The sequence below is a fragment of the Coregonus lavaretus genome (genome assembly GCF_964263955.1).
Source record: "Coregonus lavaretus genome assembly, chromosome: 4".
NCBI classification, from domain to species: Eukaryota; Metazoa; Chordata; class Actinopteri; order Salmoniformes; family Salmonidae; genus Coregonus; species Coregonus lavaretus.
This window is the reverse complement of record NC_139991.1, coordinates 75,541,581-75,561,110: the sequence shown is the minus strand read 5'-3', so window position 1 is coordinate 75,561,110 and position 19,530 is coordinate 75,541,581. Positions and strand designations below refer to the sequence as shown.

The 19,530-nt window shown below is 45.4% G+C and overlaps 1 protein-coding gene across 1 annotated transcript in view; it reads right to left on the bottom strand.

The window, feature by feature from the left end:
• Window positions 1-245: 245 nt before the first annotated feature.
• LOC311127268 (LIM/homeobox protein LMX-1.2-like) overlaps window positions 246-19,530 on the bottom strand; it is a gene marked incomplete at both ends in the record, with an annotated part of 68,243 nt that continues 48,958 nt past the window's right edge. Inside the window, 6 exons of the mRNA XM_084159071.1 lie at window positions 246-403; window positions 1,471-1,635; window positions 6,443-6,509; window positions 6,858-6,935; window positions 7,392-7,570; window positions 10,219-10,451. Coding sequence (XP_084015197.1) covers window positions 246-403; window positions 1,471-1,635; window positions 6,443-6,509; window positions 6,858-6,935; window positions 7,392-7,570; window positions 10,219-10,451 — 880 coding nt within the window. The remainder of the gene's footprint in view (window positions 404-1,470; window positions 1,636-6,442; window positions 6,510-6,857; window positions 6,936-7,391; window positions 7,571-10,218; window positions 10,452-19,530) is intronic.

Below are 19,530 nucleotides of genomic sequence, written 5' to 3'. Positions count from 1 at the left end.
AAAAGTGTCCAATTATGTCTTCAAGTTTGTCCTGCTCTCTTAGTTCCTGGCTACAAGCCAGTGGAGGTTATTGTTTATTTGCATGGTAGCTTTCCGTTTTTCCCCTTCTGTTATTTTCTTGAGGCTAAAACCTTGTTTTATGGCTGTACAGTTGTGTACTGAGTATCCCCTCACCCGCCCCCCCCCCGCTCCCTCCCTCTCTCCCTCTCTCCATCCCCAACCCCCCTTCGGTTCGGGGTCGACTTTCAGGAGGCAAAGTAGGAGCTCTGCATGGAGTAGAGACGGTCGATGGGGTTCCCCACCCGCACCTGCAGGGAGCCAATGTCGGACGCCGCCATGAAGCAGTCGCTGAGGCTGGTGAGGGACGTGTCGCTGTCGATGTCGTGGAAAATGGAGTCGTTTCCTGTTTGAGAAGACAAACAGAGCTATGAGTACGGCTATGTGAACTAGTTGCTCAAATAAATAAACAGACAGGGGGAGGGAGCTGTTTACACAGAAAAACAAAACTGATAAAGAACAATCCCAAAAGCCCCCCAACCCCACAAAAAACACAGTTAATGTTTGTGGTTTGGCCATGGCAATAACGTTAAATCAGCTGGGATGAACGTTCTCTGTTAATGGGGAGTGTGTGGGCTGAAATCTCTGATTGCACCTATTGCCACCTGAATCAAAGTGCTTCCAAAGCCTCAATAAAGATGGCACAGAACAGAAAATAATGAGTGTTACGGGTACACTGTGGGAACAGAACCAGAGAGTGTGTGTGTGTGTGTGTGCGTGCGTGCGTGCATGGTGTGTGTGTTCTTTCTCAGTCCATGGCACCAGTGTTTAATTGCAACGACGAGGAGTCTTTTCTCCTGGGCGTTGCTGGCTTTATTGGGCGCTTTGGATCTAAATGACACCGTTACATCAGGAGAGAGACAGCTTGATGGCCCATACATTTTTAATCAGACACACACATTATTGGTTAGCCATCGCAGCAATAAAACCAGTACGAGTGTGTGTGTGTGTGTGTGTGTGGGGGGGGGGGGATATGGGTCGTAAGAACCAAGGGTTTTTGTGAAGGATGACATCATTTGGGTGAGTGTTAGGAGAGGCGACAGTGGTGATGGTTTGGACAAAGCTGTAGCCTGAAGACCATCCAAGAGCATTGGTATACAGGATACCAATTCACCAAACAGACAGGAATCTTTAGGCCAATTGTACAATATGCTACACACCTATACAACTACCTGATGTCAGGGGTGGGGGGGGGAATTATCTCACAGGGCACTGTGTATTCAGCCATGCTATGTTATTCTTAGTATACAGTGTGCCTACATGATTCATAATGTGACCAAGCTAATTAGACCACTGTGTGTGTGTGTGTGTGTGTGTGTGTGTGTGTGTGTGTGTGTGTGTGTGTGTGTGTGTGTGTGTGTGTGTGTGTGTGTACACTGTCTGTGTGACTTGACTCTGTGCCGCTGACCTCACCGTATGGGTTCATGTGGTCTCCGGGCATCTGTGGCGGGGTAAGTCCATGCTGGAAGGGGTCGGTGCTGTAGCCGTTCTGCTCCATAGCCACTAGCTGCTGCTGCTGAGGGGGGCCCAGTGGGGTGTAGGAACTCAGCAGACCCTCCATCCGACCTGACATCACTTCTGGAGGGGACAGAGACACACAGGTGAATGTGTGTGGAAACAGAATATCTCTTCTGTCCTTGACCTATTGACCTATTCTTACAACCTGCTCTCCAGTGATTTGATTTGATTTATTAGGAGCCCCATGGCGACAGCTAGTCCTACTGGGGTCCGACATATAACGAAGATAACTAGGGCGGCAGGTAGCTTAGTGGGTAAGAGCGTTGTGCCAGTAACCGAAAGGTTGCTGGTTCTAATCCCCGAGCCGACTAGGTGAAAAATCTGTCGATGTGCCCTTAAGCAAGGCACTTAACCCTAATTGCTGATGTAAGTCGCTCTGGATAAGAGCGTCTGCTAAATGACTAAAATGTAAGACACTACAGACAAAATACTTCACAATTTACATACAGTGCCTTCGGAAGGTATTCAGACCCCTTGACTTTTTCCACATTTTGTTAGGTTACAGCCATATTCTAAAACTGATTAAATTGTTCCAATTGGAAGGTGAAACTTTGCCCCAGTCTGAGGTCCTGAGCGCTCTGGAGCAGGTTTTCATCAAGGATCTCTCTGTACTTTGCTCCGTTCATCTTTGCCTCGATCCTGACTAGTCTCCCAGTCCCTGACGTTGAAAAACATCCCCACAGCATGATGCTGCCACCACCATGCTTCATCGTAGGGATGGCGCCAGGTTTCCTCCAGATGTGACGCTTGGCGTTCCGCCCAAAAAGTTCAATCTTGGTTTCATCAGACCAGAGAATCATGTTTCTCATGGTCTGAGAGTCTTTAGGTGCCTTTTGGCAAACTCCAAGAGGGCTGTCATGTGCATTTTACTGAGGAGTGGCTTCAGTCTGGCCACTCTACTATAAAGGCCTGATTGGTGGAGTGCTGCAGAGATGGTTGTCCTTCTGGAAGGTTCTCCCATCTCCACAGAGGAGCTCTGGAGCTCTGTCAGAGTGACCATCGGGTTCTTGGTCACCTCCCTGACCAAGGCCCTTCTCCCCGATTGGTCAGTTTGGAGAATATTCTTGGTGGTTCCAGACTTCTTCCATTTTAGAATGATGGAGGCCACTGTGTTCTTGGGGACCTTCAATGCTGCAGACATTTGTTGGTACTCTTCCCCAGATCTGTGCCTCGACACAATCCTGTCTCTGAGCTCTACGGACAATTCCTTCGACCTCATGGCTTGGTTTTTGCTCTGACATGCACTGGTCAACTGTGGGACCTTATATAGACAGGTCTGTGCCTTTCCAAATCATGTCCAGTCAATTGAATTTACCACAGGTGGACTCCAATCAAGTTGTAGAAACATCTCAAGGATGATCAATGGAAACAGGATCCACCTGAGCTCAATTTCGAGTGTCATAGCAAAGGGTCTGAATACTTTTGTAAATAAGCTATTTCCATTTTTTATTTGTAATGCATTTGCAAAAATGTCTAAAAACCTGTTTTCGCTTTGTCATTATGGGGTATTGTGTGTAGATTGCTGAGGATTATTATTTTTTTATCCATTTTAGAATAAGGCTGTAACGTAACAAATGTGGAAAAAGTCAAGGGGTCTGAATACTTTCCGAAGGGACTGTAGATTTAAAAACACTAACATGTGTGTGTGTGTGTGAGGAGAAGTGCTTGTGTACGCAGTTTCCAAAGTTTTCCGTTTGGATTGAAAGGTTCTCAGTTCACACTAAATGCGCTTAGTCACAACTTCAACACGTATTAAAGTCCCAGAGCTCATTTTGTTAACTACACTGGGTGACTGAGGCGGTTATTAAAGTCCCATAGCTGATTTAGTTAACTACACTGGGTGACTGAGGTGGTTATAAACCCATGGTTATTAGATCACATTATTGACATGGCAGCCCATTCGCAAACGGCATGACTTGTACTTTCGGAGGCGCTGAGCACTTATCTACTCCGTCTCTCATATCCTGTCCTCGATAAAGCACCACAGCCGTGGGGAGCCGAGCTGATAACACCAACACACTACCTCACACTTGATAACCCCTGGCTTTGATTTGATTTGATTCTAATCAACACTAACACCCAAATGACATCAGTTTTGCAACAATCTTTAAACATCTCAACAATATTCAATATCAAAAAGGCGAAGGAATAAAAATCCAGAATATAAACAAAAAATTAGCACGGAATCAATACTAGGTTAAATATGGAGACAAAACACCTGGATGCTTCTTAGCACTTTCAGCGTCTACATTATTTAGCAATTTTTATCCTAAAGCGCAAATGTACAAGTTGAATTATGTGTTGTATACTGCGACGCTATATACATATAGTTAAGCAATAAGGCCCTAGGAGGATATATACCTGGTTTATAATTAAGCAATAAGGCCCTAGGAGGATATATACCTGGTTTATATTTAAGCAATAAGGCCCTAGGAGGATATATACCTGGTTTATATTTAAGCAATAAGGCCCTAGGAGGATATATACCCGGTTTATAATTAAGCAATAAGGCCCTAGGAGGATATATACCCGGTTTATAATTAAGCAATAAGGCCCTAGGAGGATATATACCTGGTTTATAATTAAGCAATAAGGCCCTAGGAGGATATATACCCGGTTTATAATTAAGCAATTAAGCCAGAAGAGGAACCACCCGGTCTATAATAGTCTATAGATACTGCTACCCTTAATTCAAACAGTGAGTTTCTGTCACAAATCTGCTGGGTTGGGAGTTTGATACTGGGCAGTGACCTCACGCACGCACGCACGTACACGCACGCACACACGTACAAACCCACACACGCGCACGCGCACAGTAATATCGCAAACAGTGGTGGTAGTGGGAGTGGAAGGTGTACGGGTCAGGGCTCTGGGGGATATTGGATAGTGGGTAATAATAACACATCATGGGACTGAAGCCTGGCTTTGACCCCTGTCCTGTCTCACCCTGGTCAGGACCATTCACCACTGGAATGACCCCTGTCCTGTCTCACCCTGGTCAGGACCATTCACCACTGGAATGACCCCTGTCCTGTCTCACCCTGGTCAGGACCATTCACCACTGGAATGACCCCTGTCCTGTCTCACCCTGGTCAGGACCATTCACCACTGGAATGACCCCTGTCATGTCTCACCCTGGTCAGGACCATTCACCACTGGAATGACCCCTGTCCTGTCTCACCCTGGTCAGAACCATTCACCACTGGAATGACCCCTGTCATGTCTCACCCTGGTCAGGACCATTCACCACTGGAATGACCCCTGTCCTGTCTCACCCTGGTCAGAACCATTCACCACTGGAATGACCCCTGTCCTGTCTCACCCTGGTCAGGACCATTCACCACTGGAATGACCCCTGTCCTGTCTCAACCTGGTCAGGACCATTCACCACTGGAATGACCCCTGTCCTGTCTCACCCTGGTCAGGACCATTCACCACTGGAATGACCCCTGTCCTGTCTCACCCTGGTCAGGACCATTCACCACTGGAATGACCCCTGTCCTGTCTCACCCTGGTCAGGACCATTCACCACTGGAATGACCCCTGTCCTGTCTCACCCTGGTCAGAACCATTCACCACTGGAATGACCCCTGTCCTGTCTCACCCTGGTCAGGACCATTCACCACTGGAATGACCCCTGTCATGTCTCACCCTGGTCAGGGACATTTTAAAAGTAAAGTGAAGGGAGAATTGAGGTTGTCGGGTGGTCTGTTGTGAGATCAGATTGGCTGTCTATGGATGGACGGATGGCTTCAGTTGAGAAGTGGTGTGACCTCTCTTAAAGCTGTTAGGCAGTATCTGTCAAGCGTCTCAGAGTAAGAGCGCTGATCTAGGGTCAGTTTTGCCTTTAAGATCATATTATACGGACAACGGGGACCTGTTCCTAGATCATCACTCCAACTCTGAGACGCTTGATACGGAGTCTCTCTGGCCTTGCCTTGTGTGAGAGTTCTACTCAACTGTGACTTTGCTGATATTCTAGGAGTAGTCTAGTTCCAGTGAAGTCTCATCATAAGGTATTCTAGGAGTAGTCTAGTTCCAGTGAAGCCTCATCATAAAGTATTCTAGGAGTAGTCTAGTTCCAGTGAAGTCTCATCATAAGGTATTCTAGGAGTAGTCTAGTTCCAGTGAAGCCTCATCATAAGGTATTCTAGGAGTAGTCTAGTTCCAGTGAAGCCTCATCATAAGGTATTCTAGGAGTAGTCTAGTTCCAGTGAAGCCTCATCATAAGATATTCTAGGAGTAGTCTAGTTCCAGTGAAGCCTCATCATAAGGTATTCTAGGAGTAGTCTAGTTCCAGTGAAGACTCATCATAAGGTATTCTAGGAGTAGTCTAGTTCCAGTGAAGCCTCATCATAAGGTCTTCTAGGAGTAGTCTAGTTCCAGTGAAGTCTCATCATAAGGTATTCTAGGAGTAGTTTAGTTCCAGTGAAGCCTCATCATAAGGTATTCTAGGAGTAGTCTAGTTCCAGTGAAGCCTCATCATAAGGTATTCTAGGAGTATTCTAGTTCCAGTGAAGTCTCATCATAAGGTATTCTAGGAGTAGTCTAGTTCCAGTGAAGTCTCATCATAAGGTATTCTAGGAGTAGTCTAGTTCCAGTGAAGCCTCATCATAAGGTATTCTAGGAGTAGTCTAGTTCCAGTGAAGCCTCATCATAAGGTCTTCTAGGAGTAGTCTAGTTCCAGTGAAGCCTCATCATAAGGCAGAAGACCTGCCCAGCCAGTTCCCCTCTTGAGCACACACACAAAACACAGAAAACACACACACACACACATATGCAACCACACGTGCACACGCATGCGCACACACACACAAAACACACACACACACACACACACACCATAGACACAACTAGAGCAGCCTACCTTGGCCTAGCCTTTGGGAGTTCTGCTGTTCCTGTTGTTGTTGTTGCCTTCGGGCTAGCTTCTTCATCTACAAATAAAACACAATGCTGGTTAGTAACAGACGCAAACGTTTGACCAACATGTATAGACAATATGGCTCATATTTCAGTGAATCTTAGCCTGCGTCCCAAATGGCACCCTATTCCCTATATAGAGCACTACTTTTGACCAGAGCCCTTTTGGGGGCCATATAGTTCACTGTGTAGAGAAATAGCTAGTGCCACATGGGGACACCGAATAGGGTACCATCAAAGTGCTCTAAAAACCATGATCATTGCAACTTGACTGTTGAAATGTTGGTTTATTAAAGTGATCGCATTGGAGCCGTTAGAGTGTATTTTTTTTTCTCCCTTAGATATCGTTCAGTAAATCTCACCTTGGCTCTCTGGTTCTGGAACCAGACCTGGACAACACGGACACTCAGGCCTGTCTCTGCCGCCAGCGTCTCTCTAACCTGGGGGGGGGGGTCAAAACAGACACGTTTAAAACCCCCCTCTTGTAACGCATGCTTATACAGGGAGTCAGAGGTAGCAGAAAGTATTTAAAATGCAGTATACTTTTTGATGGTCGATAAAATGATGTGTCTGAATATACTTGTTTAAATTCTTAATGACATTTTATTTCGATATTTAAGTAGTAATATCTTAGTAGTATCTTCTAGAAGTGGTAGACACATTGTTATTTGGTAAGACACAATAATAGTAGCAGGAAAAGCCTAAATTGAGATGGGGCTCTAAAGTTCATGGTTGTTTAAGACACAGTATTAAATTCAGTTCAATTTAATCTATTCCTGACTAACATGGCTGCCATTATTGGAACATACTAGAGCTATGGAGGTCTATGACATCATCTCCTCTAGTAAATTATAGGATCTGTAAGGTTTCGTCAGACGGTAAGGCAGAGTGGTCACCTTCCGGCAGGGTTTGGAGGACACCTCGAAGGACGCCTTGAAGGCTCTCCTCTGCTGGGTGGTCAGGATGGTGCGCGGCCGTTTGGGCCGGCGAGGGTCTTTCCCGTCGTCACTGCCCTTCCCCTGGCTGCCAGAGCCCTTCTCAGGCTTCCCGTCCAGCTCCTCAGCTTCACTCTTCTCTGCAAAAGGAAATACAACCAAAAAAGCATTGTCATTTGAAACATTGTTGAACAGGTTTTCTAAACGCAACACAAATGACGACTAACCCTTGACTACTACATCCAGCAGCAGATTTTTCTTTAAAATAAATGTGCAGAGGAAACTATTATAGAACCGTATGGGAAATAATCAATATTGATATACTGTGCATTGATAGGCATGGGTGAGCTTGTCTACACTTGTCTGGTGATTTAAGTCTTGCCTTCTTTGGATAAAAACGAAGACAACAGTCATCTGGACATTGTGTGTTTCAGTGGAGTTCTAGCAGATGTTGTTGACAGAACTGAAACAGCATTGCCGTTTCTTTGACCGCTCTCCACTGTTTCAAATTACCCGTATCCACACTAGAGTATATAATGGAAGATCGTCTGTTCAATGGATCCCCTATGACTCATCATTTCCAGAACTTCCTTATTGTTATTAGTCAACTCTCAACTTCTTCCATTTAGCCAAATGTTTAACTCCGATCATGTATTTAATATCAATTACCTTAATTGTTGATTAAACACACACATTCACAATACTTTAAAATTAAGCTCCCTGGTTTTAATAATATCTGTATCCCAAATGGCATCTTATTTCCTATATAGTGCACTACTTTTGACCAAGTGCCCATCTCTTCAACAGTTCCATACAGTAGTTGAAGTCATGGGATCGATGTCATCATCACTGTATAAAAGCAGAATAGATACAGTTTGTGAGGATACCGTGCAGAAAATGTGTATCTTAACCATATGGTGCTACTAACCATACTGGTTTGGCAAGCTGCATCATTATTTTGAAAAAGCAAGAACCAGAGGAACAGATAGGAGGGGAAGCTCGCACGTCTGTGGAACAGGACCACAGCACCACTGTCTGTGGAACAGGACCACAGCACCACTGTCTGTGGAACAGGACCACAGCACCACTGTCTGTGGAACAGGACCACAGCACCACTGTCTGTGGAACAGGACCACAGCACCACTGTCTGTGGAACAGGGGCACAGCACCACTGTCTGTGGAACAGGACCACAGCACCACTGTCTGTGGAACAGGACCACAGCACCACTGTCTGTGGAACAGGACCACAGCACCACTGTCTGTGGAACAGGGGCACAGCACCACTGTCTGTGGAACAGGACCACAGCACCACTGTCTGTGGAACAGGACCACAGCACCACTGTCTGTGGAACAGGACCACAGCACCACTGTCTGTGGAACAGGACCACAGCACCACTGTCTGTGGAACAGGACCACAGCACCACTGTCTGTGGAACAGGGGCACAGCACCACTGTCTGTGGAACAGGACCACAGCACCACTGTCTGTGGAACAGGACCACAGCACCACTGTCTGTGGAACAGGACCACAGCACCACTGTCTGTGGAACAGGGGCACAGCACCACTGTCTGTGGAACAGGACCACAGCACCACTGTCTGTGGAACAGGACCACAGCACCACTGTCTGTGGAACAGGACCACAGCACCACTGTCTGTGGAACAGGGGCACAGCACCACTGTCTGTGGAACAGGACCACAGCACCACTGTCTGTGGAACAGGACCACAGCACCACTGTGGAACAGGACCACAGCACCACTGTCTGTGGAACAGGACCACAGCACCACTGTCTGTGGAACAGGACCACAGCACCACTGTCTGTGGAACAGGACCACAGCACCACTGTCTGTGGAACAGGACCACAGCACCACTGTCTGTGGAACAGGGGCACAGCACCACTGTCTGTGGAACAGGACCACAGCACCACAGAAACATCAATTTCATCATATCCAGGGAAAATATACTTTGTTATAAACTCTCTCTCTCCCTCTTTCTCTAGCACTTCCTCTGTAGCACTTAATACTACTTAAAATACTTCCTTGGTAGCACGTAATACTACTTAAAATACTTCCTCGGGTAGCACTTAATACTACTTAAAATACTTCCTTGGTAGCACGTAATACTACTTAAAATACTTCCTTGGTAGCACGTAATACTACTTAAAATACTTCCTCGGGTAGCACTTAATACTACTTAAAATACTTCCTCGGTAGCACGTAATACTACTTAAAATACTTCCATCTGTAGCACTTAATACTACCCTCTGTAGCACTTAATATTACCTCGATAGCACTTAATACTACCTCGGTACATTTACATTTTAGTCATTTAGCAGACGCTCTTATCCAGAGCAACTTACAGTTAGTGAGTGCATACATTTTTTATGTTTTATTTTTTATACTGGCCCCCCGTGGGAATCGAACCCACAACCTTGGCGTTGCAAACGCCACGCTCTACCAACTGAGCCAAATCCCTGCCGGCCATTCCCTCCCCTACCCTGGGCCAATTGCGCGCCGCCCCATGGGTCTCCCGGTCGCGGCCGGGATTCGAACCAGGATCTCTAGTGGCACAGCTAGCAACTGCGATGCAATGCCTTAGACCACTGCGCCACTCAATACCACTTAAAATACTTCCTCGGTAGAGGAACACAAAATCCCTACCTACACACATGACTAGGAGGAAAAATTAACAACCAAATGGACAGAAGGGAGGGACAGAGGAAAAATGTGTGTAAGGAGAGCTAAAATGTAAATGTAAAAATGAGAGTTGTCCTTGTATCTTTGCCTTTTACCTGAATCTGAGGCATCAGGGCTCATGGAGCTGAGCAGTTCCTTCTCCCGCTCGTAGTCGCTCTTGCAGAGCAGCTGGCCCTCCTTGAGGACAAACTCGTCTCCTTTGCACAGCTGCCTCTCGCACACGCAGCAGCAGAAACAGCCCAGGTGATACACGCTCTCCAGGGCACGCATCACAAACTCAGTGGGAGATATCTTCTCCAGGCACCCACTGCACTTGGTGGCAAACAGCCTGGGGAGACAAGAGTGGGAGGAGGATAGGTGGTGGTGAGACCAGAGTTGGGACAGATTGTTGGAGTAGTCTAGAATGTATTTGTGACGACCAAATGGTTGCAACAACTACAGATATATTGTTCTAAGCTGTACAATTATTTCTACTATTTACTGCATGTTTAATGTCAATCATAAATGTCAGATTTTATACTTGTTCCTGTAGGATCTAAAATAAAAATGTAACTGAATTTGAACTAAATCAGCCAAACAAACATTTGGACTAGTGTCAAAAAAAGGTTTAGTTAATTTCCCATTTAAAATTCAGTTAATAAAATCCCAGTGTGTTTGCTATGTGTGACAGAGTAGGACTGGGGCTCTGCCCCTCTACCCCCTAAGGCTGCGCTTGGCTAGCTGAGCAGGCTAGCCACTGCGACCCCTTAGCCTTTTGACACCCGCTCAACTGTAAAAGCGCAGCCGAACGCCCCCCGCCAATGCTCCGCTTGAGACTGATTGTGGGCAGTCAGTGGTTGGGAAACGGGGAGGGCCTTCGGGGGGGGTTTAGGGGGAAGCAGAGTGTTAAATGATTCGAGATGCTCCATTTGCATCGCAACAAGGCCAGCTCCCTGATGGGTGGGCAGCAGTAGCAGCATACCGCAATCCCCCCCACCACCACCACCACCACCACCACCACTTATGTTTGTTCTTTGAACCTTTGAAGTCTCAAAAAATGCCATCGTAGCAGGACATAATATTTTCGGGTCATCATGTGTGAGTCCCAAAATGGCACCCAATTTCCTACATAGTGCACTATGGGCCCTGGTCTAAAGTAGTGCACTGTATAGGGAATAGGGTGCCATTTGGGACGAACCACATACGATGACTCAGAGGGAGGTGATGCCTCAAACCCAAATGTAGCAATACCCCTCCAGATACAACATGGTCTATAAAACATTTGAGCCTGAACAACGGTATAAACAGAATTAGATCTATAAAAGGACTTGTTGCAGTTACAGTAGGACAAAGCTGCATTAGCTAGTGGGATAGTTGCTGGACAACCCGATATCTGCAGCTCTTTCACAGCCTGAGCCAGACAAGACCAGACAAGGGGAGCAGACTGCCATACACTTCCACACGGGACAGTCAACAGAGAGAAGACGTGACGGTGATGAACCACATAAATACCAGCGAGAAAAGACAGAGGGATTGTCATGAGGGATTATGCCAGACGGACTAGCTGATTGAGGATCGATAAGCAAAAGCAGCACGTCTGTTGCCGATCGCATGAGATGCCCATCATCGCCGTGGAAACGGGGCGTTCGCAGACGTTTCACCTGCTTATGTGCATCAGAGCTCAGATCTTTCCCAAAGTAGGGCAAATCCTAACTTCAGATTCAGGTGGTGATTCAGGAAGAGCAGATTGAAGATCAGGAACGTAACCTCTCACGACCTCTACAAGCCAGAATGTTGAATACAATTATATTTTAACTTACTTTACCGGTTGTCCGTGCGGTTGGTCCTTTTCGCGGTAGGAATGTGAGACAATATATCCACAGGAAAGTATAATTACATCAACTTTTGAAAGTGCTGGTAGTGCGTTCGGATTTCTATCACCTGAAGCGCAGAACCATGTTGCTCGGCAGGTATGCATGCGTCTCGTGCATGCTTTTTCATCTTTTGCGCATGCTTCAGGTGATAAAAATCTGAACTCACTACCAACGCTTTGAAAAGTTGCTGTAATTATAGTTTCCTGTGGATATATTGTCTCACATTCCTATCGCCAAAAGGACCAACCACACGGGCAACTGGTAAAGTACGTTAAAATTGTATTAAACATTCTGACTTGTAGAGGTCGTGAGAGGAAACCTTCCTGATCCAAACGCTCATTTATGCCCGATGTTGAATCCAATGCAATTCAACGTCGGGTTTTCAGGCTAGGGACGGACGCAGCAGGCGTTGGGAAGAGCAGACTGAAGATCGTAGGGATGGATGCAGCAGGCGTTGGCAGAAACCGTTCAGTAATAATCTTTAATCTACGATCCGGGTTTGATGACACATCTGAAAAGCCAAAGTGCTCTATAGAACAGAAAGCATTAGGCCCACAATGGCCTGTGACTAGTACTGGCACTAATCTCTATTACATCTTGACAACCAATCATCTATAACATTTAAAAAAATTAACAGGGATAAAATGATCCCATGTGCAAAACATTTGACCAAACAGTTATCTATACAACCTGAAACATCGGATCCCACTTCTGACACCAATTTGACGTGTTGGAATAAAACTTCATAACACAAATACAATATGGGGGTAAATGGTCCCCCTGTTTCCCACAGATAGTAGCATGTCTGGTACTACTAAGTCTACATTGAACTTAATTACATTTGATTTATTTAGCCAGGATAGTCCACTCAGTAACAATTGCCAGAGTCCTGGCTTCCTTACAACTACAGAACATGCTGTTACCAGCCGCCTCTCCCACAGGCAGCTGCTGCTCCATGCTGTCCCGAGTCCCAAACCAATTATCCTGCTTCATGAATATTACAGGCAGGTGCCCCAGCGAGGCCCGGGGTGGGACAGGGCTGAGGGTGGATGCCCCATGGTGTGTGTGGATTACAACCGGCTCTGACGTCTGCCTCGTGGCGGCTCCTTCGTATGATAATGACCGCAGAGACTTTGTTTAATAACGCGCTCAGCATCTGTAATAATCACTGCCCCCGAATCACAGCACCTCAGGGCTGATGGATACGCCAAGGGTATGAGAGAGAGAGAGAGAGAGAGAGAGAGAGAGAGAGAGAGAGAGAGAGAGCGAGAGAGAGAGAGAGAGAGAGAGAGAGAGAGAGAGGGGGAGGTTGGAGAGAAGGGCTGGGAGAGAGAAATAAAATACAAGAGAGGGAGAGAGAGGGTAATAAAGAGAGCTAGAGAACCTAATTAAAATGCTTTCTTCTACAGGTCATTCTAGGGCTGGGCGATATGGGCAAAATATCATATCACAGTATTTAAAACAAATTGGACGGTATTTGACGGTATTCGGCGGTATTTGGCGGTATTTGACGGTATTTGACGGTATTTGACGGTATTTGACGGTATTTTATGTTTTTAAAAGTTCTAAATTTGCTTTATGAGTCGTGCAAGACCCTAGGGTGGCAACACACACACACTCTAAGTGATTTCAAATGTGTCTTTCTCCATTCTGATTGTTTTATACTGTTCAATTCAACTTAAACCCAAACATGATTTTCAGCATTTTCATACATTTCTGCATTTACTGCATTTATTGCACTCATTTGAGATCATTTCCACACTGCCACGTAGGGCTGTAACGATATGGGCAAACATTTACCAAATGTTGCAATTGCGATTTGACTTGTGATTTAGAGCAAAACACTTGGGTGAACTGTTGGAATCATGGAAATAAAATGATTATTCTAATTCTATATTTATAATATAATAGTGGGCACTTTGAATACAGTGTTTGATATGACAACGAATTAAAATGCCAGGGAGGAGTTATTGTGACAGGGTAGGAACCAAAGTGTTTATAAGTGTTTCCTAGGGGACCCTATAATCTTTGGCTACATTGAATGTTCTCTCTTAGCTTCATAGCTAACATATTCTTGCTTCACGTATTACTCTTTGATTTAGAAGATACTGTTGCACAAACACGGTGATGTAGGTCTACACCATCCCTGGTATTATCAGGTTGTATAGCTAGCTACGTTTGCTCTGACTCAGTATTAGCGATTAGCATTAGCGGCTAACAATTAGAGGCTAACAATATTTAGGCTCAACTTGCTATGAAAAAAAAAAACTAGCTGTTTGCAGATGTAAGAAACACAAACTAATAGTGTAATTACAGAACACTAGTGGATTCGTATTAAGAAGCAAAGTGAAAACAGCGTCGTTTTCATCAACATTGTTGCATGTGCTGCACTGACCATGCAGACTGAACGCAAGTGTCTTGTGGTCGAGGAACAACAAATTAGGTCCTTGAGTGACAGGGGGCGGGGCTAGGTCTGTGTGGAAAGCGGCATGGAGAGAGAGAGAGCGGAGAGAGATGACTCAAGTAGCGAAGTAAACTATAAAAATGGATGTTACACATGGCGTATCACATTTCACAAACCAAACATTCAAATACCGTTATAGAAGGTAAAGTAAAAAAACAAACCGGCCGGTGCATCAATACCGGTATATAGTCAAATACGGTATACTGCCCAGCCCTAGTTCATTCTCATAGCTTACAAATCTTCTCTTGACAAAGGCTTTACAAAGTATAGCCCTTAAGGATGGGACTATGTGTAACAGTGTTGCTTCCGTCCCTCTCCTCGCCCTTACCTGGGCTTGAACCAGGGACCCTCTGCACACATCAACAACAGTCACCCTCGAAGCACCGTTACCCGTCGCTCCACAAAAGCCGCGGCCCTTGCAGAGCAAAGGGAAACAAGTACTTCAAGGTCTCAGAGCGAGTGACGTCACCGATTGAAACGCTACTAGTGCGCACCGCTAACTAGCTAGCCATTTCACATCGGTTACATATGCATGCTGTCACAATCAGGCCAAAGTCATATCAGAATCCCAGTCAGCCAAATCAAATGGAATTAAAGGGTGAAAGGTTAGAACGGTGACTTCCATACAACTCAGGGAAGTGTTACAACCTCCCATCCGGATGGAATCAGTCTGGCTTCTATTCTATCATTCTATCAGTCTGCTTTCCATTCTATCATTCTATCAGTCTGCTTTCCATTCTATCATTCTATCAGTCTGCTTTCCATTCTATCATTCTATCAGTCTGCTTTCCATTCTATCATTCTATCAGTCTGCTTTCCATTCTATCATTCTATCAGTCTGCTTTCCATTCTATCATTCTATCAGTCTGCTTTCCATTCTATCATTCTATCAGTCTGCTTTCCATTCTATCATTCTATCAGTCTGCTTTCCATTCTATCATTCTATCAGTCTGCTTTCCATTCTATCATTCTATCAGTCTGCTTTCCATTCTATCATTCTATCAGTCTGCTTTCCATTCTATCATTCTATCAGTCTGCTTTCCATTCTCTCTCTTCTTCTCTTGTCCTTTTACCAAACTGGCTAATCTAATCTAATCTTGTAGGACATTATTTTCCCACTTCCTCTCTCTGTCACCTTGCATTATTACGGGGCCTGTAATTCCCATTTGTCCCTTGAGAAATCTTTCTGTCCGGCATTGTTCCGGAGTTTAATCCAGACTTTTGCCCCAGTGTTGGGGGCCCCTGAGCTCCATTCTCAACGGGGTCGGTTCGGAATATCCATGCGTGACGCTCCCGCTATGGCAACCGACCCACCCCACCCTCTCCAGGAGGGGCGCGGGGGCCCGAGAGGAGAGAGAGGTTCACTGAAGCTGGTAGGAGAAGTAAAGCTGAAGAACTGAAGAAGGGGAATGAACAGTGAACGCTGGACTGGGGTGTGTGTGTGTGTGTGTGTGTGTGTGTGTGTGTGTGTGTGTGTGTGTGTGTGTGTGTGTGTATAGATCGGGGGTTAAACCCACCTCTTCTCTGTGCATGGCCCCCTCACTCAGACTCCTGCTGCTAGTCACAATCAAACAGGGTCGGCTCTCCAAAACAGAGCCCTTTGAATGACACAAGCACTGCACTGTGGGGGAAGCTAATCCCACTTTAATACCTTTCCAAGTTTGGCCTCTGAAGGAATCGCGTCTTTGAGGGGGAGGGTGAGCCTGCCTTGTCTGTATGAGCGAGGAGGGGGCTCGGGCTGACGTAAAAGGGAAGTTGGTTGCATCTCCCTCACCCAGAGCTGGTCTAATGACTCTGCAGAGGCTCCTACATTAACCCAGAGCTGGTCTAATGACTCTGCAGAGGCTCCTAACCACACATTCATGATGCAGTGAAGGTGACCTATCAGAAGTCGAGCTTAATTATGGGTTGTTGGTTGTCGAGTCAATTATCCAATTCCAATTTCAAGTCTATATTTCTCAAAAAGGAAGTTATTTCAGAGTTTTGGGGACAGTTAGCTGGCTAACTCGTTGAGCCTGCTTTCTGGAACATGTAGTAAAGGGATACAATCAACCTTTTGAATCACTGGAACTGGCTCACAATGTAACAGTACTGTATATACAGCATACAAGTACTGACCAGGACACACAGTGATGGTGGTGACTAAAGTATTGACCAGGACACACAGTGATGGTGACTAAAGTATTGACCAGGACACACAGTGATGGTGGTGACTAAAGTATTGACCAGGACACACAGTGATGGTGACTAAAGTATTGACCAGGACACACAGTGATGGTGGTGACTAAAGTATTGACCAGGACACACAGTGATGGTGACTAAAGTATTGACCAGGACACACAGTGATGGTGACTAAAGTATTGACCAGGACACACAGTGATGGTGACTAAAGTACTGACCAGGACACACAGTGATGGTGACTAAAGTATTAACCAGGACACACAAGTCAACATAGGTCCTGTTAGTTGTTCGTCTGATGTCTGTGTATTTGTTTGTGTCCAGGATTGATATAGATCCTTATCCATCCTCCAACCAACCCACCCACCCACCCACCCACACGATTTCACTGATATTAAATCCCCATCGCTTGTTTCTGAAGCAAGTTGAGTGCCATAACTAGGCTTCATTTTGATGAAGTTAGAGGCATAACATTGTCGTGTTTGCTCGGCTAACACACACACACACACACACACACACACACACATTAGATATTTGGCTTGAGAATTGGTCTCGGTAGCCTCCCACCACCAGGTTTGCCCCAACGTCCCAGCAGCATCAATATTGACACAGGACGCTACCCAGCCCCTTCTCTCTCTACACGAGGAGTCTGGCTGTCTCTAGTCAGTCTCTGTTTGGGAATGGAGAGTTAATCCTCAAGGATGGCCGACAACAGACTCCCCGCTGAGATCATTGCTTTCTCTCTGGCTTTTCATCTCAACGTTTAATCTCCCTCTCTCTCTTTCTCTCTCGGTCTGTCTCTTTCTCAATCACTCTCTCTCTCTTTCACTCTGTTTCTCTCTCTCTCTCTCTCTCGTTTATTTGTGTGCCTTTTTCTCTCAAGATTGAAGACCTTAGGAATTAAATAGTCATGATTTGTTTTGGTGTTAAGGGTTAAGAATGGCCTTCTCAAAACCAGCATAAGTATATAAATACATATATCATGGTTCAAACTTTCTCATCAAGTAAAGATATAAGATGTAACTTAATGCATAACCAATATTATTATTATTATTATTATTATTATTATTATTATTATTATTATTATTATTATTATTATTATATATTAAATATGTATTATTAAGAAAGTGTCAGACTACCTATGATGGGTCCTCATGCAGGTTATGGGTGGCTATGCAAGGTCCTAACGTGACCGTACGTACGAACGGCTATAGAATGTTATGGATGGCAATACAGTATCTGTGAATGCTCCATTTCTGAAGGCATGTCCAGTTGACTACTGAGATCTCTCTGATTCTCCTGTAGGCTCCATCTGGAGACAGACAGCGGACAGCACTGTCTTACCGCAGAGAAAGAGGAAAGAGAGAGAAACCAAGGCTGCGTCCCAAATAGCACCCTATTGCCTATAGACACTCCCTTTGACCAGGGCCCATAGAGCTCTGGTCAAAATGTGTCAACTTTTATAGGGAACAGGGTGCCATTTGGGACGCAAGCCATGAGAGGTCAGTGGACCATTATGTTGACAAGTCAAAATATGAGAGAAAGCCAGCAGACAGTGGCTGCACTCTGTTATGGTCATCATTGGTAGAGGGACACCTTTCTAGTGGTCTTGCTGACGCTAACTAAAACGTATTTGATAAGCAGATGCTGTCCGTGTTGAGTGAGTGATTTTCAGTGCAATTATTTTTTGTTAACCCTTCTCAACAATTCTTTTCCCCCCACTCTTTTCAATGTCTCTTTGATGCTATAATGAACTCCGAGGCCTGCTCCCAGGGGGCAACAGCAGACTCCGAGGCCTGCTCCCAGGGGGCAACAGCAGACTCCGAGGCCTGCTCCCAGGGTGCAACAGCAGACTGGGGGGAAACGGGAACCTTTTCCGACCGCTCCCTCCACATCCACCTAATGAGTGAACATGTGTGCACTACAAAGTGGCCAAGGTTGTCATTAAATGCTGCAGTAGCTTCAAATGGGGTTTTCTTTTAGATCTGGGATATTACTGGACCAAGATGGTTCTTTATGGAAAATGCTGCATTGCGGTCGTCCGTATGGACGGCTTTGACAAATACAAGACGGGCAACAGATTTTTCCACTGCTTTTCAAACAGCAGCGCCCTTATCAAAGGATCCTTCAGATATGCCACATCCCAATCCAGTCCTCTCATGTGTGTATGAGACAACACAGTCTACTGGAAATGTTCAAACCAGGTTACACAGACAGTTCTCTTGTAAACTTCTGCAGTTTCAGGAAGATGAAAAGTTGGAACTTTATGAACCAAAGATCATTCGGTCATGAATAGAAGGGCTGGATTGATCTTCAAGAACACCTTGAGTGGACGGATCTCAATGCTCCTGTTTGATCATTCCTCCTGGACAGATCTCAATGTTCCCATTTGACCATTCCTCCTGGACAGATCTCAATGTTCCCGTTTGACCATTCCTCCTGGACAGATCTCAATGTTCCTGTTTGATCATTCCTCCTGGACAGATCTCAATGTTCCCGTTTGACAATTTCTCATGGACGGATCTCAATGTTCCCGTTTGACCGTTTCTCCTGCATTCTGGAGGACTCACATCAACGAACAACAACAATGAAAATGTTCTCTTTCTCAGTGAGGTTTTCAGACATTGGCGAAACAGATCAAGAAAAAGGGTAGTTGGTCCCTGAAGGGACTTTACAAAAAGCTCACAGTTACAATTCACTCTCAATTTAAATCCACTCTTATTGCAAATTCAGAAATGATCTCACAATTAGAGTGAGTAAAAGGGTAACTACTATAGAGTCAGGAGCACCGTAGCTTAGCATCCGTATCACAGGTCAGCACCTAGCTATAATTACTAACTGCAGGGACAAATTAACCAAATCAAAAAGATGCCTTCACTTCGGTCCCCGGGGACGGCTTGAGCGAGCGGTTA